Below are 16,601 nucleotides of genomic sequence, written 5' to 3' on the forward strand. Positions count from 1 at the left end.
GTGCTAAAAAGTCGATACCTAAAATATATAATTTAAACTCAAAATATCAATTGAATTGTCATCTTTGCTCATTCTATGCGTAGTAATGGTTCTAATATGGTTTAAAGTGCTATGGTTTAGTCTTTTTAATGACTTAGATTTAGACGATTATTTTTATAGAATATAGAGTGGTGAGAAAACTACAGCCTTGACATTAATAGGTTAATAAGATCGATAAAATATTAAAATCTTCTCCAAAATTAAAATTAACAAAAAAAGACAAATTAAGTGTGAATTTAACAACTCATTTCTAATACTAACAATAAATAATTTATGCATCATCACTAACAGCTTTAAATAATACATTATTATCCCTTGCTGGAAAAGGTTGACCAAAAAGACTTAACCAAAGTGGTGGAACAGTATTTTGATGGAGTCTTGATTTGGCAAAATGACTTGGAAATTGCATGCAATGCCAATCACTCATAAACATTGTTCTATGGAAACTACACATTTGTGTATAAATATGTTGTATGCCAGACACATTCCTCCTTCACACCCACCCAACATGAACACTCTTCATTCCCTTATTTCTCCACTCTTTCTCTTGTCATGCTTCCTTCCTCTTCTCTTGTCCTTTTCATCTCCTCAAACTCATTTCCCAATGCAATGCCTTGATGACCAGAGATCTCCTCTGCTGCAATTCCAACATAATCTTTACTATGCCCCTAATTTTACTTTCTCTTCCAAATTTGAGCTTTGGGATCCCAACACTGATTGTTGCTCCTGGAAAGGAGTCACTTGTGATGCTTATGGTCATGTCGTTGGCATTGATCTTAGTTACAAAAACCTTTCAGGCAGCTTTCACCCCATATTCAATCTCCATCGTCTTCAACGCCTTAATCTTGCTGGAAACAACTTTAATACCACTCTGTTTTCCTATGGGTTTGATAAACTCCAAAATCTAACTCATCTCAACCTTTCAAGCTCATGTTTCCATGGCCAAATTCCAATGAAGATCTCACAACTGACAAGGTTAGTCTCTCTGAACCTATCTTTTCAAGATGATTGCTATTGGAGAAATGGTTACGATTATAATTCAGCTACTTTAAAATTGGAGAAACCAAACTTCAAGACATTTATCAAGAATTTGAAGTTTCTCATGGAGCTTTATTTGGATGGTGTCGACATTTCAACTTAAAGTACTAAATGGTGTGAAACCACATCTCTTGTACTTCCAAACCTGCATGTGTTGAGTCTGTCAAGCTGTGGTTTGAAAGGTCCATTATGTTCCTCACTCTCAAGACTCTCTTTTCTTTCCAAACTTATCCTTGATGGGAACACAATCTCTTATTTACCTCCCAATTTCCAGCAAGCAATGCTTTACATAGTTTGTCTCTTTCTTATACAAATTTCAGTGGAAAACTACCTGAATCGATTGGTAATCTTAAGTTCCTGACAAATTTTGAGCTTTATGATTGCAATTTTTTTGGACCCATTCCATCGTCAATTGCAAATCTTAGTCACCTGGTGAACTTGGATCTAAGTTCAAACAAGCTTTCTGGATCAATACATTCTTCTTTATTTACTCTTCCATCGTTGAAGATCTTGTATCTTGAAGAGAATCAATTGGTTGGGAAAATTGATGAGTTCCCCAATGCATCTTCTTCTTTGATTCAAGTATTATATATAGGCAAGAATTATTTAACAGGACCAATCCCGAAGTCAATCCTTCAACTTCCAAGGCTTGAAGGGCTTTATATCGGAGACAATAGCTTCAGTTCCATGAAGCTTGACATGTTTGTCCAACTCAAGAACTTAAAGGGTCTCGACTTATCCAACGTAAGCTTGTTAATTGACAGCGACAACAGAAGTCTTACTTTTCCCCAATTACAGAGCCTAGGGCTAAGCTCATGCAACCTTACTGAATTTCCAGAATTCATTAAAAGGCAAGACAAGTTGGTTGACTTAGATCTTTCTAACAATCATATCCATGGTGTTGTGCCTAATTGGTTGTGGAAGAGCAGCCTTTCAAGGGTAAACCTTTCTTTCAATGTGATTGATTTTCCAAAACAGCTTCCCTTAAGTGATGCAAACTTCTCTTTCCCAATGTTGATGGAATTTTATCTGGAATCTTGTAACATAAGCTCATTTCCAGAGTTCTTAAAGAGTCAAAAAAATTTAGAAGAATTCGACGCATCTTCTAACAATTTGAGTGGCCCAATTCCAAATTGGTTATGTAATATGAGTCAACTTTACAGTTTCGATGCATCTTATAATAATTTGAGTGGCTCAATTCCAAATTGCTTGGACAATATGAGTCAACTTGTCAGTTTCGATGTATCTTATAACAATTTGAGTGGCCCAATTCCCAATTGCTTCGGCAAAATGAATGCTCTCTTTTTCTTGAATCTGCAAGGAAATAACTTCAGTGGAATGTTACCAAAATTTTCAAAAGCAACCCAACTAAACTTTCTCAAAGTTAGTGAGAATAGATTGGAAGGGAAGTTGCCCAGATCACTAGCGGAATGCACTCAGCTTGTAGTTTTGGACGTGGGAAAAAACATGATGAATGATACTTTCCCTTTTTGGTTGGGGAAATTGCCTGCGCTAGAGGTTCTCATTTTGCGGGAAAACAAATTTTATGGTCAAATTAAACATTTCAAACATAAATTTGTTTTCCCAACTTTGGATGTGTTGGACATTGCTTCAAATCAGTTTTCTGGTGAACTATCTATTGATTTCCTTCGAGCCACTCGACTAAGGTCACTCAAAACAGGTGGGAATAAATTGAAAGGGAAGCTGTCGAGATCATTAGCCAATTGCACAGCACTTGAGGTTCTGGACCTTGGAAATAATATGGTTCATGATACATTCCCATTTTGGTTAGAGAAGCTGCCTTCCTTGAAGGTTCTTGTTTTGCGAGCAAACAGATTCTACGGCACAATTACAAAATTTGACACGAAACATGGGTTTCCAAAGCTACGCATATTGGACATTGCTTCCAACAAATTTTCAGGTGACTTGTCCATTGAATTTTTGCAAAGTTTGAAGGCAATGGCGAAGATGACTAATGACGAAAAGGCTAAGCTGGATTATATCGGAGAGAATTATTATCAAGACTCTGTGACAATTGTTAACAAAGGGATTGAAATGTTGTACCAAAAAGTCTTGACAATTCTTACTTGTCTTGACCTTTCCAACAATAGTTTCCATGGGAGAATACCAGAAGAGATACAAATGCTGAGGTCACTCAGAGTGATGAACTTATCCAACAATGGCTTTTCTGATGAAATCCCATTAGCATTTGAAAATCTAAAAGATATTGAATCTTTGGATCTCTCACAGAATGAGCTTTCAGGGAAGATTCCTGCACAACTTACAAGTTTAACTTTCTTAGCGGCATTGAACTTGTCTTACAACCAACTCGAAGGGAGCATACCATAAAGCAACCAATTCATTACATTTACAAATGATTCCTACCGTGGGAACCCAAAATTGTGTGGGCTGCCATTGTCAAGGAAATGCAATGAAGTCGGTCTTCCAGTGGCACCACCTCCACGGGGAGATGAAGAATCATGGTTATATGCTATGTCTACTTGGAAAATTGCGTTGATAGGTTATGCTAGTGGATTAGTCGTTGGGCTATGTATCGGATATACAGTGCTGAATGAGTTGGGAAACAAATGGGTTGACAAGTTCAAAAAGTGTGGGAAAAGAAATAGAAGAAGATGTAGGTGACTCCATCAGAATTCTTGCTTCAAAATTAGGTGCTAAGCATTTGTCTTCCTAATTTGAATAGATAGTTGTTGATATATATATATATATATAGGTTTTCATAACCTCATTTTTTGCTGTCTTTACCAAGTTCACTATCATATCGTGTAGTCTTCCATGAGTACAAATAAGTGTTCATTCATTTTGGATCCAGGTCCATGTGGATTTGGGGGATGCAATGTTTCACTGCTACTGAATTTCCATGCTAATAATGATATTATAAACAAGGAAATGGCTGGCCAAGCTTTCTTTTATATGCAATTTACTTTTTCTTCAATTTTTTTATCTTCAGAATATTTGTACAGCTGAGGAGATTTGATGGCATGATGTTGATGAAAGCCATATCTGATGGATATTGGACTGATTGTGTAAAGAGACGCAGATGCTACTACTCCCATCCTTAGCTCTTCCAAACAGACATCAGGTTTATATTTTATGAATCACGTGTTGGGCTTTAGGACCGGGTGTAAAGGGTGGACCTGTTGGTCCGGGTTTTAGTTCAGTCGGACACTTATTTTTATACTAGTTTATTTATCCTTTCAATGATAGTTTTATTAATTTCAAAAAACTTTTGAAATTGAAATTAATTTTTTCAAAGAATAGAAAAATTGTTAATAATATAAGACATCTCGTCAGTCTCATTTGTCTTTGATAATTTCAATTAAATCTAAAGAAATTTTAATGTGAAAATATGTTTCTTTCAAAGAAATTACCAAGAAGAGAAAAACTGTAAACATTGTATCATCAAAATTTCCACTACTGATGCCCATCAATCCATCTCAACTACCTAAGAAACTTGCTAAACATTGTTTTCATGGGGTAAAAAAAGATTTAGACATTTGCATGCAGTGCCAAAAGGCTAAGAATAAGTCCAATAATATCTCATTCCATAATTCTCTATTGATCCATACACTTTAAGTTCATTAATGAAAAGTCATCAAAGTAGTGAGAAAATTTAGTCTTTGAGCCATCACTCTCTCTCAGTCAGCTAAAAAATATCACCACAATTCCATTTTTTTTAATTAATTGACTAAAATAAAATTAGTGGTACAACATTATTTTCATGCAGTAGTGATCGGGCTTAGTCCAAAATTAAAAATAATGTATGGAAAGTATGGAAACAATCCTCCTTCACAGCCACCAAACATGAAAGCCATACCTGATGGACATTGTACTGGAAAGAGACACAGCTGCTGCTTCTACTCCCATCTTTTGCTGGCACATTGGGTTTTTATTTTATCAAACACATGTTGGGTTTTAGTACAGCCTCGCACTTATTTTGTACCAATCTGTTTCGCAGAAATTGTGTGGTCATCATAATTGTCACTCCATATTCCCATCAATCCATCTCAACCAGCTAACACAAAAGCTTTATTTTTGTGTATATAATGACTTGACTTAAACAAAGTGGTAAACCATTGTTTTCATATAGTAAGGATCGTACTTGTAGCGTTGACCTTCATTTTCAGATTCTATTGTAATTTTATGCTAACATTTAGGAATGCAGGACATGGAATGTCCAGTCAGGAGGTACGTTATGTTTGAAGAAAATGGTAATAGTTTCTTATGACTGTGACATGCCAATTCTGCCCGGCCCACAAATTAAACCCAAATAAATAAAAATCTAATATAAGTCCAAGTCCATTACAGAAAAAAAATCAGACCCAAATTTACAAGGCCTTAAAGCCAAAAAATTTTAAAAAAGTCTATGATCATAAATCTTAACAAAAGAATGATTTTACTATAAAAAAAATTTCAGGATTATAGGACTTTATCATCAATGTAACTATTTTTAATGTGGTTATAGGAGAGGGTGTGGCTGAATTATCATTAGCTAATCATGGTCAAGCCATAGTTGCAGAAATGGGACCTGAATAATGTGCAACCATGGGTTGTCTTTCCTGTGGATCATACAGCCTTGCAATTCCTTAATTTAACCAGCAGGAGTGGTGACACAGTTCATTCTCTGCGTGGTGATGACTCCAACAAGGTTTTATGTTATTATTGCTACTATTTTGTCTTTTTAATAATTTAGATATAAGAAAATTTTCATATATATATAGAAAAAGGATGAGACAGAAAGACTAAAATATTGGCATCAATAAGAACACTAAGACCAATAAAATCTCATATTTCAAAATTAGAATTGAAAAAAAAATATATAAAAAATTGAAGATGCAAAAGTAAATTAAGTGTGAATTGAAAACCTTAATGCTAAGACTAAGAATAAATAATTCATCCATTAAGACTAATAGCTTCATCATCATTCTTTGCTGTGATATGACTCTGGCTTGAATTTAAAGAAGCAAATATGAAGTACTCATAATGCGAGAGAAAATTACTTAGCTAAGAGAAGAAATCATTTACTTTAACCAAACTATCCCCGGTAGAAATAAAAGCCAAACGAATTAAATTCATTCAAAACAAAAATTGTAGGGATTAGTTTTATAATTTTACTTAAATTTTCATTTCAACAGCAGGACGTGGGTTTGAGTACGTTGAAGTGCATTATCCTCCTATTTATGGGTTGGAGAGAGACTATGCGTAATTTTAGGCATTGTATCAAAATAACAGATTTAATCATAACCTATAATGTGAAAAGTTGCTACTAAAAAGTTTAAAAAATAGAATTTTTAGTTTCCTTTTGTTTATTTATTACTATTTTTCATAATATCTTTTATGTATATTTAAAGTGTTTTGGGTTTGATTTTTAATCATTATAATCAAAAACCCAGTTTTGTACTAATAAATCACGCCATTGTTAATTTTTAGTGTTATTTTTGAGGTATTATATATTTGTATTTGACCTATGTTTATAACGGTGATCAGACCCGTTTTTGATATTTTTGAGACCCTAGGCGAAATAATAAATCAGGGTCTTGTTTAAAAAATTATTAAATGTAATACAAAAAAAATAAAAAAATGAGCCCTTTTTATTTTATATTTTTTCTGCCTGTTATAAATCAAAAGACTAAAAAAGTTAAAAAAAATTTTCACTTTAAAAATTAAAAAAAAGAAACTTTTTGAGCTCTAGACGGCTACAATCTGAAACTACCCTAAAGTCGGGCCGACTCCAACAAATTCTAATCAAATCTCAAGCTCCAAAATTGGAATTAACAAATGGAAAAACAAAAAGACATTGGTAAAGCAAAATAAGTGTGAAACATGAAGAAATTGATATGAAGACTAAGAAGAGAGTATGAAAAATTTGAAAATTGTAAATTAGGATGACTTTAAAATATGGGGAAGATTCATGGGTTTGAAATCAATGATTTTGCAGTTAATTTCTCTTTGTTGATTTGGTGGATGTTTCCCACTACTTTTGCTTTTAATGGTTCCCATTATATACTTGGAAATTGGAATTACTTTTGCCACTCATTTCTCATGTTTGTTTGGCCAATAAAAGATTATTTGCATAAAGATTATTTTGAATTTTTTGAAAATTATTTTAAATTAGATTGTAATTTGTGTTGAGAGAGATCAATTTGTTAAATTTTAAAATTAACAGGACCAAAGGAGCATGTACACCAATTTATTGTTTGAATTATTTGAGTTATTTAAATTATAAAATTCAACTCGAAACTTAAATTATAAATATTTTAATATTATAAAACATAAAAACATTAAAATTAAATAATAATATAGAAATGGAATTTTTTCTCCAAATTTCTCATCCAAATACAGTCTAAGAAAGCTTGAAAGCTGAAATTTAAAATATTATTATCTTAACTCGATTTAAAATTTTTTGAGTCAAGTCGAGTGCAAAGAAATTAGAGTTGAATTGAATCAAGTGAAATTGTTTGAGTTAAACTAAAATTTTAATATGTCAAATTGAAATATTTTTATGGTATTAATTTTATGTTAGAGCCCATAAATTTGAAACCATATATATATTTGAAAACTTTTGTTGAGAGAGATCAATTTGTTAATTTTAAAATTGACAGGGACCAAAGGGCATGTACACCAATTTATTGTTTGAAGTATTCGAGTTACTCAAATTGTAAAATTCAACTCTAAACTTGAATTATAAAATATTTAATACTATAAAACATAAAAATACTAAAATTAAATAATACTATAAAATGAATTTTTTCTTCAAATTTCTCATCCAAATATAGTCTAGAAAAGTTTTAAAGATGAAATTTAAATATGTTTGTTTCAAAAGTGGAAAATTCTATATATTGTATCATCAAAATTTTCACTTATTGTGTCCATCAATCCAGTTAAGACTTAACTTGTACACATTTCTTTGATAAATTATAACATATTTACAAATTCGATACTCATTAACAAATTGATATTATATTTTAAGTTAAATTATTTTAAATTATTTTGTAATTTTTGTTGAGAGAGATCAATTAATTTTAAAATTAACAGGACTAAAGGAGAATGTACATCAATTTGTTGTTTGAATTATTGGAGTTTTCATTATGAAATTCAACTCAAGCTCGAATTGTAAACATTTTAATAAATATAAAACATAAAAATATTAAAATTAAATAATAATTAAATAATAATATAGAAATGAAAATATTTCTCCAAATTTCTCACCCATATACGCTCTAAGGAAGTTTTAAAGCTGAAATTTAAATATGTTTCTTTCAAAAGTGAAAATTCTCTATATTTTATTATAAAAAATTTCACTCATTGTGTCCATCAATCTATAATGTGACTTGACTCGTACACAATGGTTGAACATTGTTTTTGTGCAATAAAAACTTAGGCATTTGCATGCAATGCTAAAGACCTAAGAATTAAAAGTCCTATAATATTTCTAACTATCATTTTTCTGGTTCAAAATTAAAAGTATTAAAATTTCAAATTAAAACGTTATGAATTTAATTAGAACATCATGAAGTTTAGGATCAATTTAAAATTCTATGTATAATTTTGAGATGTAATGTGAATTAACCCTTTGATAAATCATAACATATTTACAAGTTGGATACTCATTAGCAAATTGATTTTATATTATAAATTAAATTTTATTTTTTGGTGATATAACAAAATTTACTTAAAAATTAAATGATGTAGAAATAATTATATATAAAATAAAAATGATAAAATATACCGAGTTTAAAATAATTAAAACTAAAATATTTGCAACATCGATTTTTATTCCTAAAAGTTCATACCTAAAATATATAATTTAAACTTAAAATATCAGTTGAATTATTATCTTTGTTCATTCTATGCGTAAAAATAGTTTTAATAGAATTTAAAGTACATTATTATTGCTATAATTTTGTCTTTTAATGACTTCGATTTAGTAAAGAGTGGGCAAGACAACTAAAACCTTGGCATTAATAAGAAAAATGAGATGAATAAAATATTAAAATCTCATTCTTCAAAATTAAAATTAACAAAAAAAGAAAGACTAAGTGTGAATTTAGCAACTTAATTCTAATACTAACAATAAATAATTTATGCATCATGACTAACAGCTTTAAATAATAAATTATTATCCCTTGCTTTAATATGTTGGAAAAAATTGACCAAAAAGACTTAACTAAAGTAGTGGAACATTCTTTTGATGCAGTATTGATTGGGCAAAAAGACTTGGAAATTGCATGCTATGCCAAACATGAAAACTACACATTTGTGTATAAATAAGTTGTATGCCAAACAAAATCCTCCTTCACACCCACCCAACATGAACACTCTTCATTCCCTTTTTTCTTCACTCTTTCTCTTCTCATGCTTCCTTCCTCTTCTCTCGTCTTTTTCACCTCCTCAAACTCATCTCCCAATGCAATGCCTTGATGACCGGAGATCTCCTCTGCTGCAATTGCAACATCATCTTTACTATGCCCCCCATTTTACTTTCTCTTCAAAATTTGACCTCTGGGATGTCAACACTGATTGTTGTTCTTGGGAAGGAGTCACTTGTGATGCTTATGGTCATGTCGTTGGCATTGATCTTAGTTACAAAAACCTTTCAGGCAGCTTCCACTCCATATTCGATCTCCATCATCTTCAACACCTTAATCTTGCTGGAAACAACTTTAATGCCACTCTGTTTTCCCATGGGTTTGATAAACTCCAAAATCTAACTCATCTCAACCTTTCACGCTCATGTTTCCATGGCCAAATTCCAATGAACATCTCACACCTAAAAAGGTTAGTCTCTCTGAACCTATCTTATCAAGATGATTGCTATTGGAGAAATGGTTACAATTATAATTCAGCTACTTTAAAATTGGAGAAACCAAACTTCAAGACATTTATCAAGAATTTGAAGTTCCTCACGGAGCTTTATTTGGATGGTGTCGACATTTCAACTCAAGGTACTAAATGGTGTGAAACCACATATCTTGTACTTCCAAACCTGCATGTGTTGAGTCTGTCAAGCTGTAGTTTGAAAGGTCCATTATGTTCTTCACTCTCAAGACTCTCCTTTCTTTCCAAACTTATCCTTGATTGGAACCCAATCTCTTATTTACCTCCCAATTTCTTGGAAATTTCCTCTCGTTTGGTTTCTCTCAGTTTGAGGAACTGCAATTTGAGTGGCCATTTTCCAACCGAAATTCTCTTATTGCCAAAAATTCAAAGCATTGACATTTCATTTAATCCTCAACTTATGGGTCAGTTGCCAGAATTTCCAGCAAACAATGCTTTACAGAGTTTGTCACTTTATGACACAAATTTCAGTGGAAAACTACCTGAATCGATTGGTAATCTTAAGTTCCTGACAAATTTAGAGCTTTCTTATTGCAATTTTTTTGGACCCATTCCATCGTCAATTGCAAATCTTAGTCACCTGGTGAACTTGGATCTAAGTTCAAACAAGCTTTCTGGATCAATACATTCTTCTTTATTTACTCTTCCATCGTTGAGGATCTTGTATCTTGGAGAAAATCAATTGGTTGGGAAAATTGATGAGTTCCCCAATGTATCTTCTTCTTTGATTCAAGAATTATATATAGGCAATAATTATTTAAAAGGAACAATCCCAAAGTCAATCCTTCTACTTCCAAGGCTTGAATGGCTTTATATCGAAAGCAATAACTTCAGTTCCATGAAGCTTGACATGTTTGTCCAACTTAAGAACTTAAAGGGTCTCGAATTATCCAACGTAAGCTTGTTAATTGAAAGCGACAACAGAAGTCTTACTTTTCCCCAATTAGAGAGCCTAAGGCTAAGGTCATGCAACCTTACTGAATTTCCAGAATTCATTAAAAGGCAAGACAAGTTGTTTGACTTAGATCTTTCTAACAATCATATCCATGGTGTTGTGCCTAATTGGTTGTGGAAGAGCAGTCTTTCATCCTTACACCTTTCTTTCAATGTGATTGATTTTCCAAAACAGCTTCCCTTAAATGATGCAAACTTCTCATTTCCAATGTTGACAGAATTGTATTTGAGATCCTGTAACATAAGTGCGTTTTTAGAGTTCTTAAAGAGTCAAGAAAATTTAGAAGAACTCGACCTTTCAAATAATAAAATAAGTGGTGCAATACCAAACCGGGTGTGGAAGAAAAGTTTGCGGTATCTGTTTCTTGCTAATAACCATCTCTCATCTTTGGACCAACTTTTACCCAATCAGAGTTCAACTTCTTCACAAACCTCCTTGACTAGACCTATTTGCAATTTGAGTCAACTTAGAAATTTCAATGCATCTCATAACAATTTGAGCGGCACGATTCCAAATTGGTTAGGCAAAATGACTGATCTCTATTTGTTGGATCTGCAAGGAAATAACTTCAGTAGAATGTTACCAAAATTTTCAAAAGCAACGTAACTACAAATTCTCAAAATTAGTGAGAATATATTGGAAGGGAAGTTTCCCCGATCATTAGCTGAATGCACTCAGCTTGAAGTTTTGGACGTGGGAAACAACAAGATGAATGATACATTCCCTTTTTGGTTGGAGAAATTGCCTTACTTGACGGTTCTAATATTGCGGGAAAACAGATTTTATGGTCAAATTAAACATTTCAAACATAAATCTGTTTTCCCAACTTTGGATGTATTGGACATTGCTTCAAACCAGGTTTCTGGTGAACTATCCATTGATTTCCTTCAACCCACTCGACTAAGGTCACTCAAAATAGGTGGGAATAAATTGGAAGGGAAGCTGTCGAGATCATTAGCGAATTGCACAGCACTTGAGGTTCTGGACCTTGGAAATAATTTTGCACAGATTCTATGGCACAATTTCAAAAATCGACACGGAACGTGGGTTTCCAAAGCTACGCATATTGGACATTGCTTCCAACAATTTTTCAGGTGACTTGTCCATTGAATTTTTGCAAAGTTTGAAGGCAATGGCGAAGATGACTAATGACGAAAAGGCTAAGCTGGATTATATCGGAGAGAATTATTATCAAGACTCTGTGACAATTGTTAACAAAGGGATTGAAATGTTCTACCAAAAGGTCTTGACAATTCTTACTTGTCTTGACCTTTCCAGCAATAGTTTACATGGGAGAATACCAGAAGAGATACAAATGCTGAGGTCACTCAGAGTGATGAACTTATCCAACAATGGCTTTTCTGGTGAAATCCCATTAGCACTTGAAAATCTAAAAGATCTTGAATCTTTGGATCTCTCACAGAATGAGCTGTCAGGGAAGATTCCTGCACAACTTACAAGTTTAACTTTCTTAGCGGCATTGAACTTATCATACAACCAACTTGAAGGGAGCATACCACAAAGCAACCAATTCATTACATTTACAAATGATTCCTACCGTGGGAACCCGAAATTGTGTGGGTTACCATTGTCCACTAAATGCAATGAGGTTGGTTTTCCAATGCCACCAGCTCCAGGGGAAGATGAAGATTCATGGTTATATGCTCTGTCTACTTGAAAAATTGCGTTGATAGGTTATGCTAGTGGATTATTCGTTGGGCTATGTATTGGATATACAGTGCTGAATGAGTTGGGAAACAAATGGGTTTACAAGTTCAGTAAGTGTGGGAAAAGAAATAGAAGAAGATGTAGGTGACTCCATTAGAATTCTTACTTCAAAATTAGCTGGTAAGCATTTGTCTTTCTAATTTGAACAGGTAGTTGTTGATATATATATATATATAGGTTTTCATAACCTCATTTTTTTGCTGTCTTTACCAAGTTCACTATCTTATGGTACTTGTAATTTTATGTTTCCATTGAGCAATGCAGGAGGTACTTGAAGCAGGGCATGGAATGTACAGTTGTGAGGCTCATGAAGAATGTAGGGCAATGATCCTAACAAGATCAATCCACTGGTTTGTAATTTTGCTTTATATGCACTTTTTTCCTTTTGTAGTTTTCCATGAGTATAAATAAGTGTTTATTCATTTTGCATCCGGGTCCCTGTGGATTTGGGGGATGCAATGTTTCACTGCTACTCAATTTCCTTGTTTATAACCATGCTAATAATGATATTATAAACAAGGAAATGGCTGCCCAAGCTTTGTTTTATATGCAATTTACTTTTACTCTAATTGTTTTATCTTCAGAATATTTGTACAGCTGAGGAGATTTGATGGCATGATGTTGATGAAAGCCTTATCTATAGACATTGGACTGATTGTGTAAAGAGAAGCAGATGCTGCTACTCCCATCCTTTGCTCTTCCAAACAGACATTAGCTTTATAATTGATCAATCACGTGCTGGGCTTTAGGATCGAGTGTAAAGGGTGGACCAATTAGTCTGGGTTTTAGTTCTGCCCGACACTTATTTTTATACTAGTTTATTTTTCCTTTCAATGTTAGTTTTATTAATTTAAAAAATATAGTTGAATTAAGTAATAATATGATAAAATAATAAAAATAATTAATTGAATGAAATAAATTATGTCTTAAAATCTAGTATGCTTTCCAATGTTAGCCAAAGGCCAACAATATCTCACACTAATATTTTATTTGTTAGTCCAAAATTAAAAATTTCAAATTAGAATGTTATTTATAGTTTAAGGACTTAATTAAATTTTTAAAAAATTTAAAGATCAATTTAAAATTTAATCTATAATTTAAGGAATTAACCCTTTGGTAAATCCTAACATATTCATAAGTTCCATACTCATTAATAAATTTGTACTAAAATGCTGATTTGGATGTATACAAAAGTCAATTATGATAAAAATGAAAATATATGAAAGAAATGATGGCTTATAATGTGGTGTGCTTTAATTGGATTTAAATTTTTCCAAGAGGAAAATAGTTGAAAATCGAGAGCAAGAATCGATTTGTTATTCTTCTATTAGAAAGGGATAAAGATGACATAAAATCACAGTTTCATACAATCTATTCTCTTTATTCAAATATTTATTTGCAAGAAATAAAATTATATGTTGTTTAATCTAATAGTGTTTTAATTGGTTTGATAAACTTTGAAAAAAATTTTGAAATTGAAATTAATTTTTTCAAAGAATTGAAAAATTCTTAATTATATAAGACATCTCGTCGGTGTCATTTGTCTTTGATAATTTCAATTAAATCTAAAGAAATTTTAATGTGGAAATATGTTAAGAAATTGCTAAGAAGAAGAAAACTGTAAACATTATATCATCAAAATTTCCATTACTTGTGCCCATCAATCCATCTCAACTACCTAAAAAACTTGCTAAACATTGTTTTCATGGGTAAAAAAGATTTAGGCATTTGCATGCAGTGTTAAAAGGCTAAGACTAAGGGCTCCTTTGGATGCCAACGCACAACAGTGCCTTGAATTTTTTCTCCTTTATTATCTATCTCACTGCACTGGACTGAACTCTGGACAGCCTTTGGATGTGTTGGCTTCCAGCACAGTGAAGAATTTCTACTACACTGGACAGCCTTAAGTTGACTTTAGCAACTTCTTTTCCTCTTTTACCCATATATTCTTCGGTTGCATTCTTCAGGTTTTTTTTTATGTTTGGTTACCCTTCTTCTCCCCTTTCCCCTTCACTTTCCCCTTCCCCTTGGGTTGCAAATCAGTTTGGTCAAGCACCTCTTCCGATTCCTCCTTCATCCAGGTAAGGCTCCTTCTCCTTCTTCCGTTCTTCATTCCTTTTTCAGATCGTTGAAATCAAGGAGAAATCCGAAGACCTACATGCTCTAATAAGGTATTCCATTAAAAACTAATAGCTTTTATTTATCAATTTTTAAATGTGCATGCATATAATTATTTGAAGAAAAAAATCGTTCGTTGTGGAAATTCTTATATGAGGTTTTTTTTCTTCTACTGAATTTCTAGGTTTTGTTGGAATCCTTGAAAAATATATATTTCGTTGTCAGATCGTGATGACATTGACTAGATTGGTTGTCTTTGGATTACATTAATGACCTTTCGATTGCAAAAAGAAGTGTTGGGTCGATCTTGCTTTTGACCAATGATGAGGGTTTAGTGAATATCAGAATTATGGAATCAATTTATGTTTTTTTTATAATTTTAATTGTTTGCAATGATAATTGTTCAAGTGGAAAATAGTATTTATTTTCAGCTTTGTGGTGGGTGGTTGTACTTAAGATTGAGAATGAAATTATCGAATTATAGTCAATTGAAATCCGCTGTGCCTTTTTTTAATATCATGGTAATCATTTCATTTTTTTTTCTGTATGTGATATAATGTAAGCTTCAACATTTGTTCAATCCAATAGCAGTTTGTTCAAAATAGGAACATGAAACATTCTCTTGTTTTTAGTGACTTCTGGGCCTTCTTCATTCTTCTTAGTGGTTCCTTGGTTGCTTCATATGGTTCTCTCTCCCTGTCTACATTTGGTTTGACTATTCAAAACATTCTAATGGGATTTTCAGAAAACTTAAGTGGGTTCTTTTTCTTTTTATTGCTGCATATGGGCCTTTATATGATTTTACTGCTTACACAGAGGTAAAACAGTTTGAGAATAGATCATTTATCTATTGACTATATCATGAATATGTAGTCGAAGTTATTTGATTCACCGCAATGTCCATAATAATTGTTGATGATGTTGTTGGTTTGCGATGTAAAGCACTGACCGGAGGAGACACTTGTACCAAGGAGGATTCGAAAGATGAGCCTCCCATTATGAGACCTGCCATTTTGGCTAAACTGCAAGCTGGTTTTACACTCCGGTTTTCTCTTGAAGAATCTCACGGTGGGCAATTTTCTTGTTTCTACAGTTAAGTTCTCCATCCATATGAATTTGGATACAAATATTAAAACACAAATACTTTAAAAAAGAATAAACAAGTTCATCGACATAGGTGAACCCTTAATGTACCTGTTACTGACTTACTGGCATGTCACACTGTATCACCCGTGGCCCAACAAGTGGCAATGTTTATGGTTTGGGTTTATCAAATAAAGTGGCAACCGACATATGCAAATGCTAGATATGGCCCCAATTCAGGAACATCCCCCTATTGTAGAGGCAATTGACATTTTAACATAGACAAAAACTTTTACTATGAATATCAGACAAATTATATTTTGAAACATTACAGGATTGGCTTACTCTGTTTGGTGCAATTACTGCTTGGATCAAAATACAAAGTGCAAATTCAGCTCTCATTAGGGCAAGCTTGAAGACAGAAAACAGAACATATAATTGTATAGGGACTGTTTTGGCTAAGAATGGTTGCTGGTCATTTCTCAAAGGTGGATTTGTTCTTGATTCACCTTCAAATTTAGCTTTACTGCTATTCCAGGTGAACCTGTTTTCAAATCAATATAAATTTAGGCTTTTATATGTGAAAACAATTGAGCATTAGATTATTAATGCTGTCACTAATTTTTGCTTCTAAGAACCCTTTTTTTTTCTAATGTCCTGGATATGCAGAACTCAGATGATAAAGACATTGATATAACAATTGATAGTTCCTCGTTACAGCCATTTACAGATCAAGAATGGAGGTTCAATCAGCAATTCATGATTAACACTGTAATTACTA

General features: G+C 32.6%; 2 protein-coding genes across 3 annotated transcripts in view; both read left to right on the forward strand.

Moving 5' to 3' along the window:
* The first annotated feature begins 1,138 nt into the window (after positions 1-1,138).
* The window catches only part of LOC105796497 (receptor-like protein 35), a 55,479-nt gene continuing 40,016 nt past the window's right edge, over positions 1,139-16,601 (forward strand). The window contains exons 1-3 of the mRNA XM_052628433.1: positions 1,139-1,259; positions 10,122-11,469; positions 11,518-11,749. Coding sequence (XP_052484393.1) covers positions 10,337-11,469; positions 11,518-11,749 — 1,365 coding nt within the window. The 5' untranslated portion in view covers positions 1,139-1,259; positions 10,122-10,336. The remainder of the gene's footprint in view (positions 1,260-10,121; positions 11,470-11,517; positions 11,750-16,601) is intronic.
* Positions 1,737-16,601, forward strand: part of LOC105795594 (receptor-like protein 11) — a 68,570-nt gene continuing 53,705 nt past the window's right edge. The window contains exons 1-2 of one of the 2 annotated variants that reach the window (XM_052627926.1): positions 1,737-3,716; positions 5,264-5,286. In XM_052627926.1, coding sequence (XP_052483886.1) covers positions 1,765-3,426 — 1,662 coding nt within the window. In that variant the 5' untranslated portion in view covers positions 1,737-1,764 and the 3' untranslated portion in view covers positions 3,427-3,716; positions 5,264-5,286. Of the gene's footprint in view, positions 3,717-5,263; positions 5,319-16,601 lie in introns of those variants that run through there. The other variant, XM_052627925.1, reaches the window with a different exon arrangement.

The sequence above is a fragment of the Gossypium raimondii genome, chromosome 3, assembly GCF_025698545.1.
Source record: "Gossypium raimondii isolate GPD5lz chromosome 3, ASM2569854v1, whole genome shotgun sequence".
NCBI lineage: Eukaryota > Viridiplantae > Streptophyta > Magnoliopsida > Malvales > Malvaceae > Gossypium > Gossypium raimondii.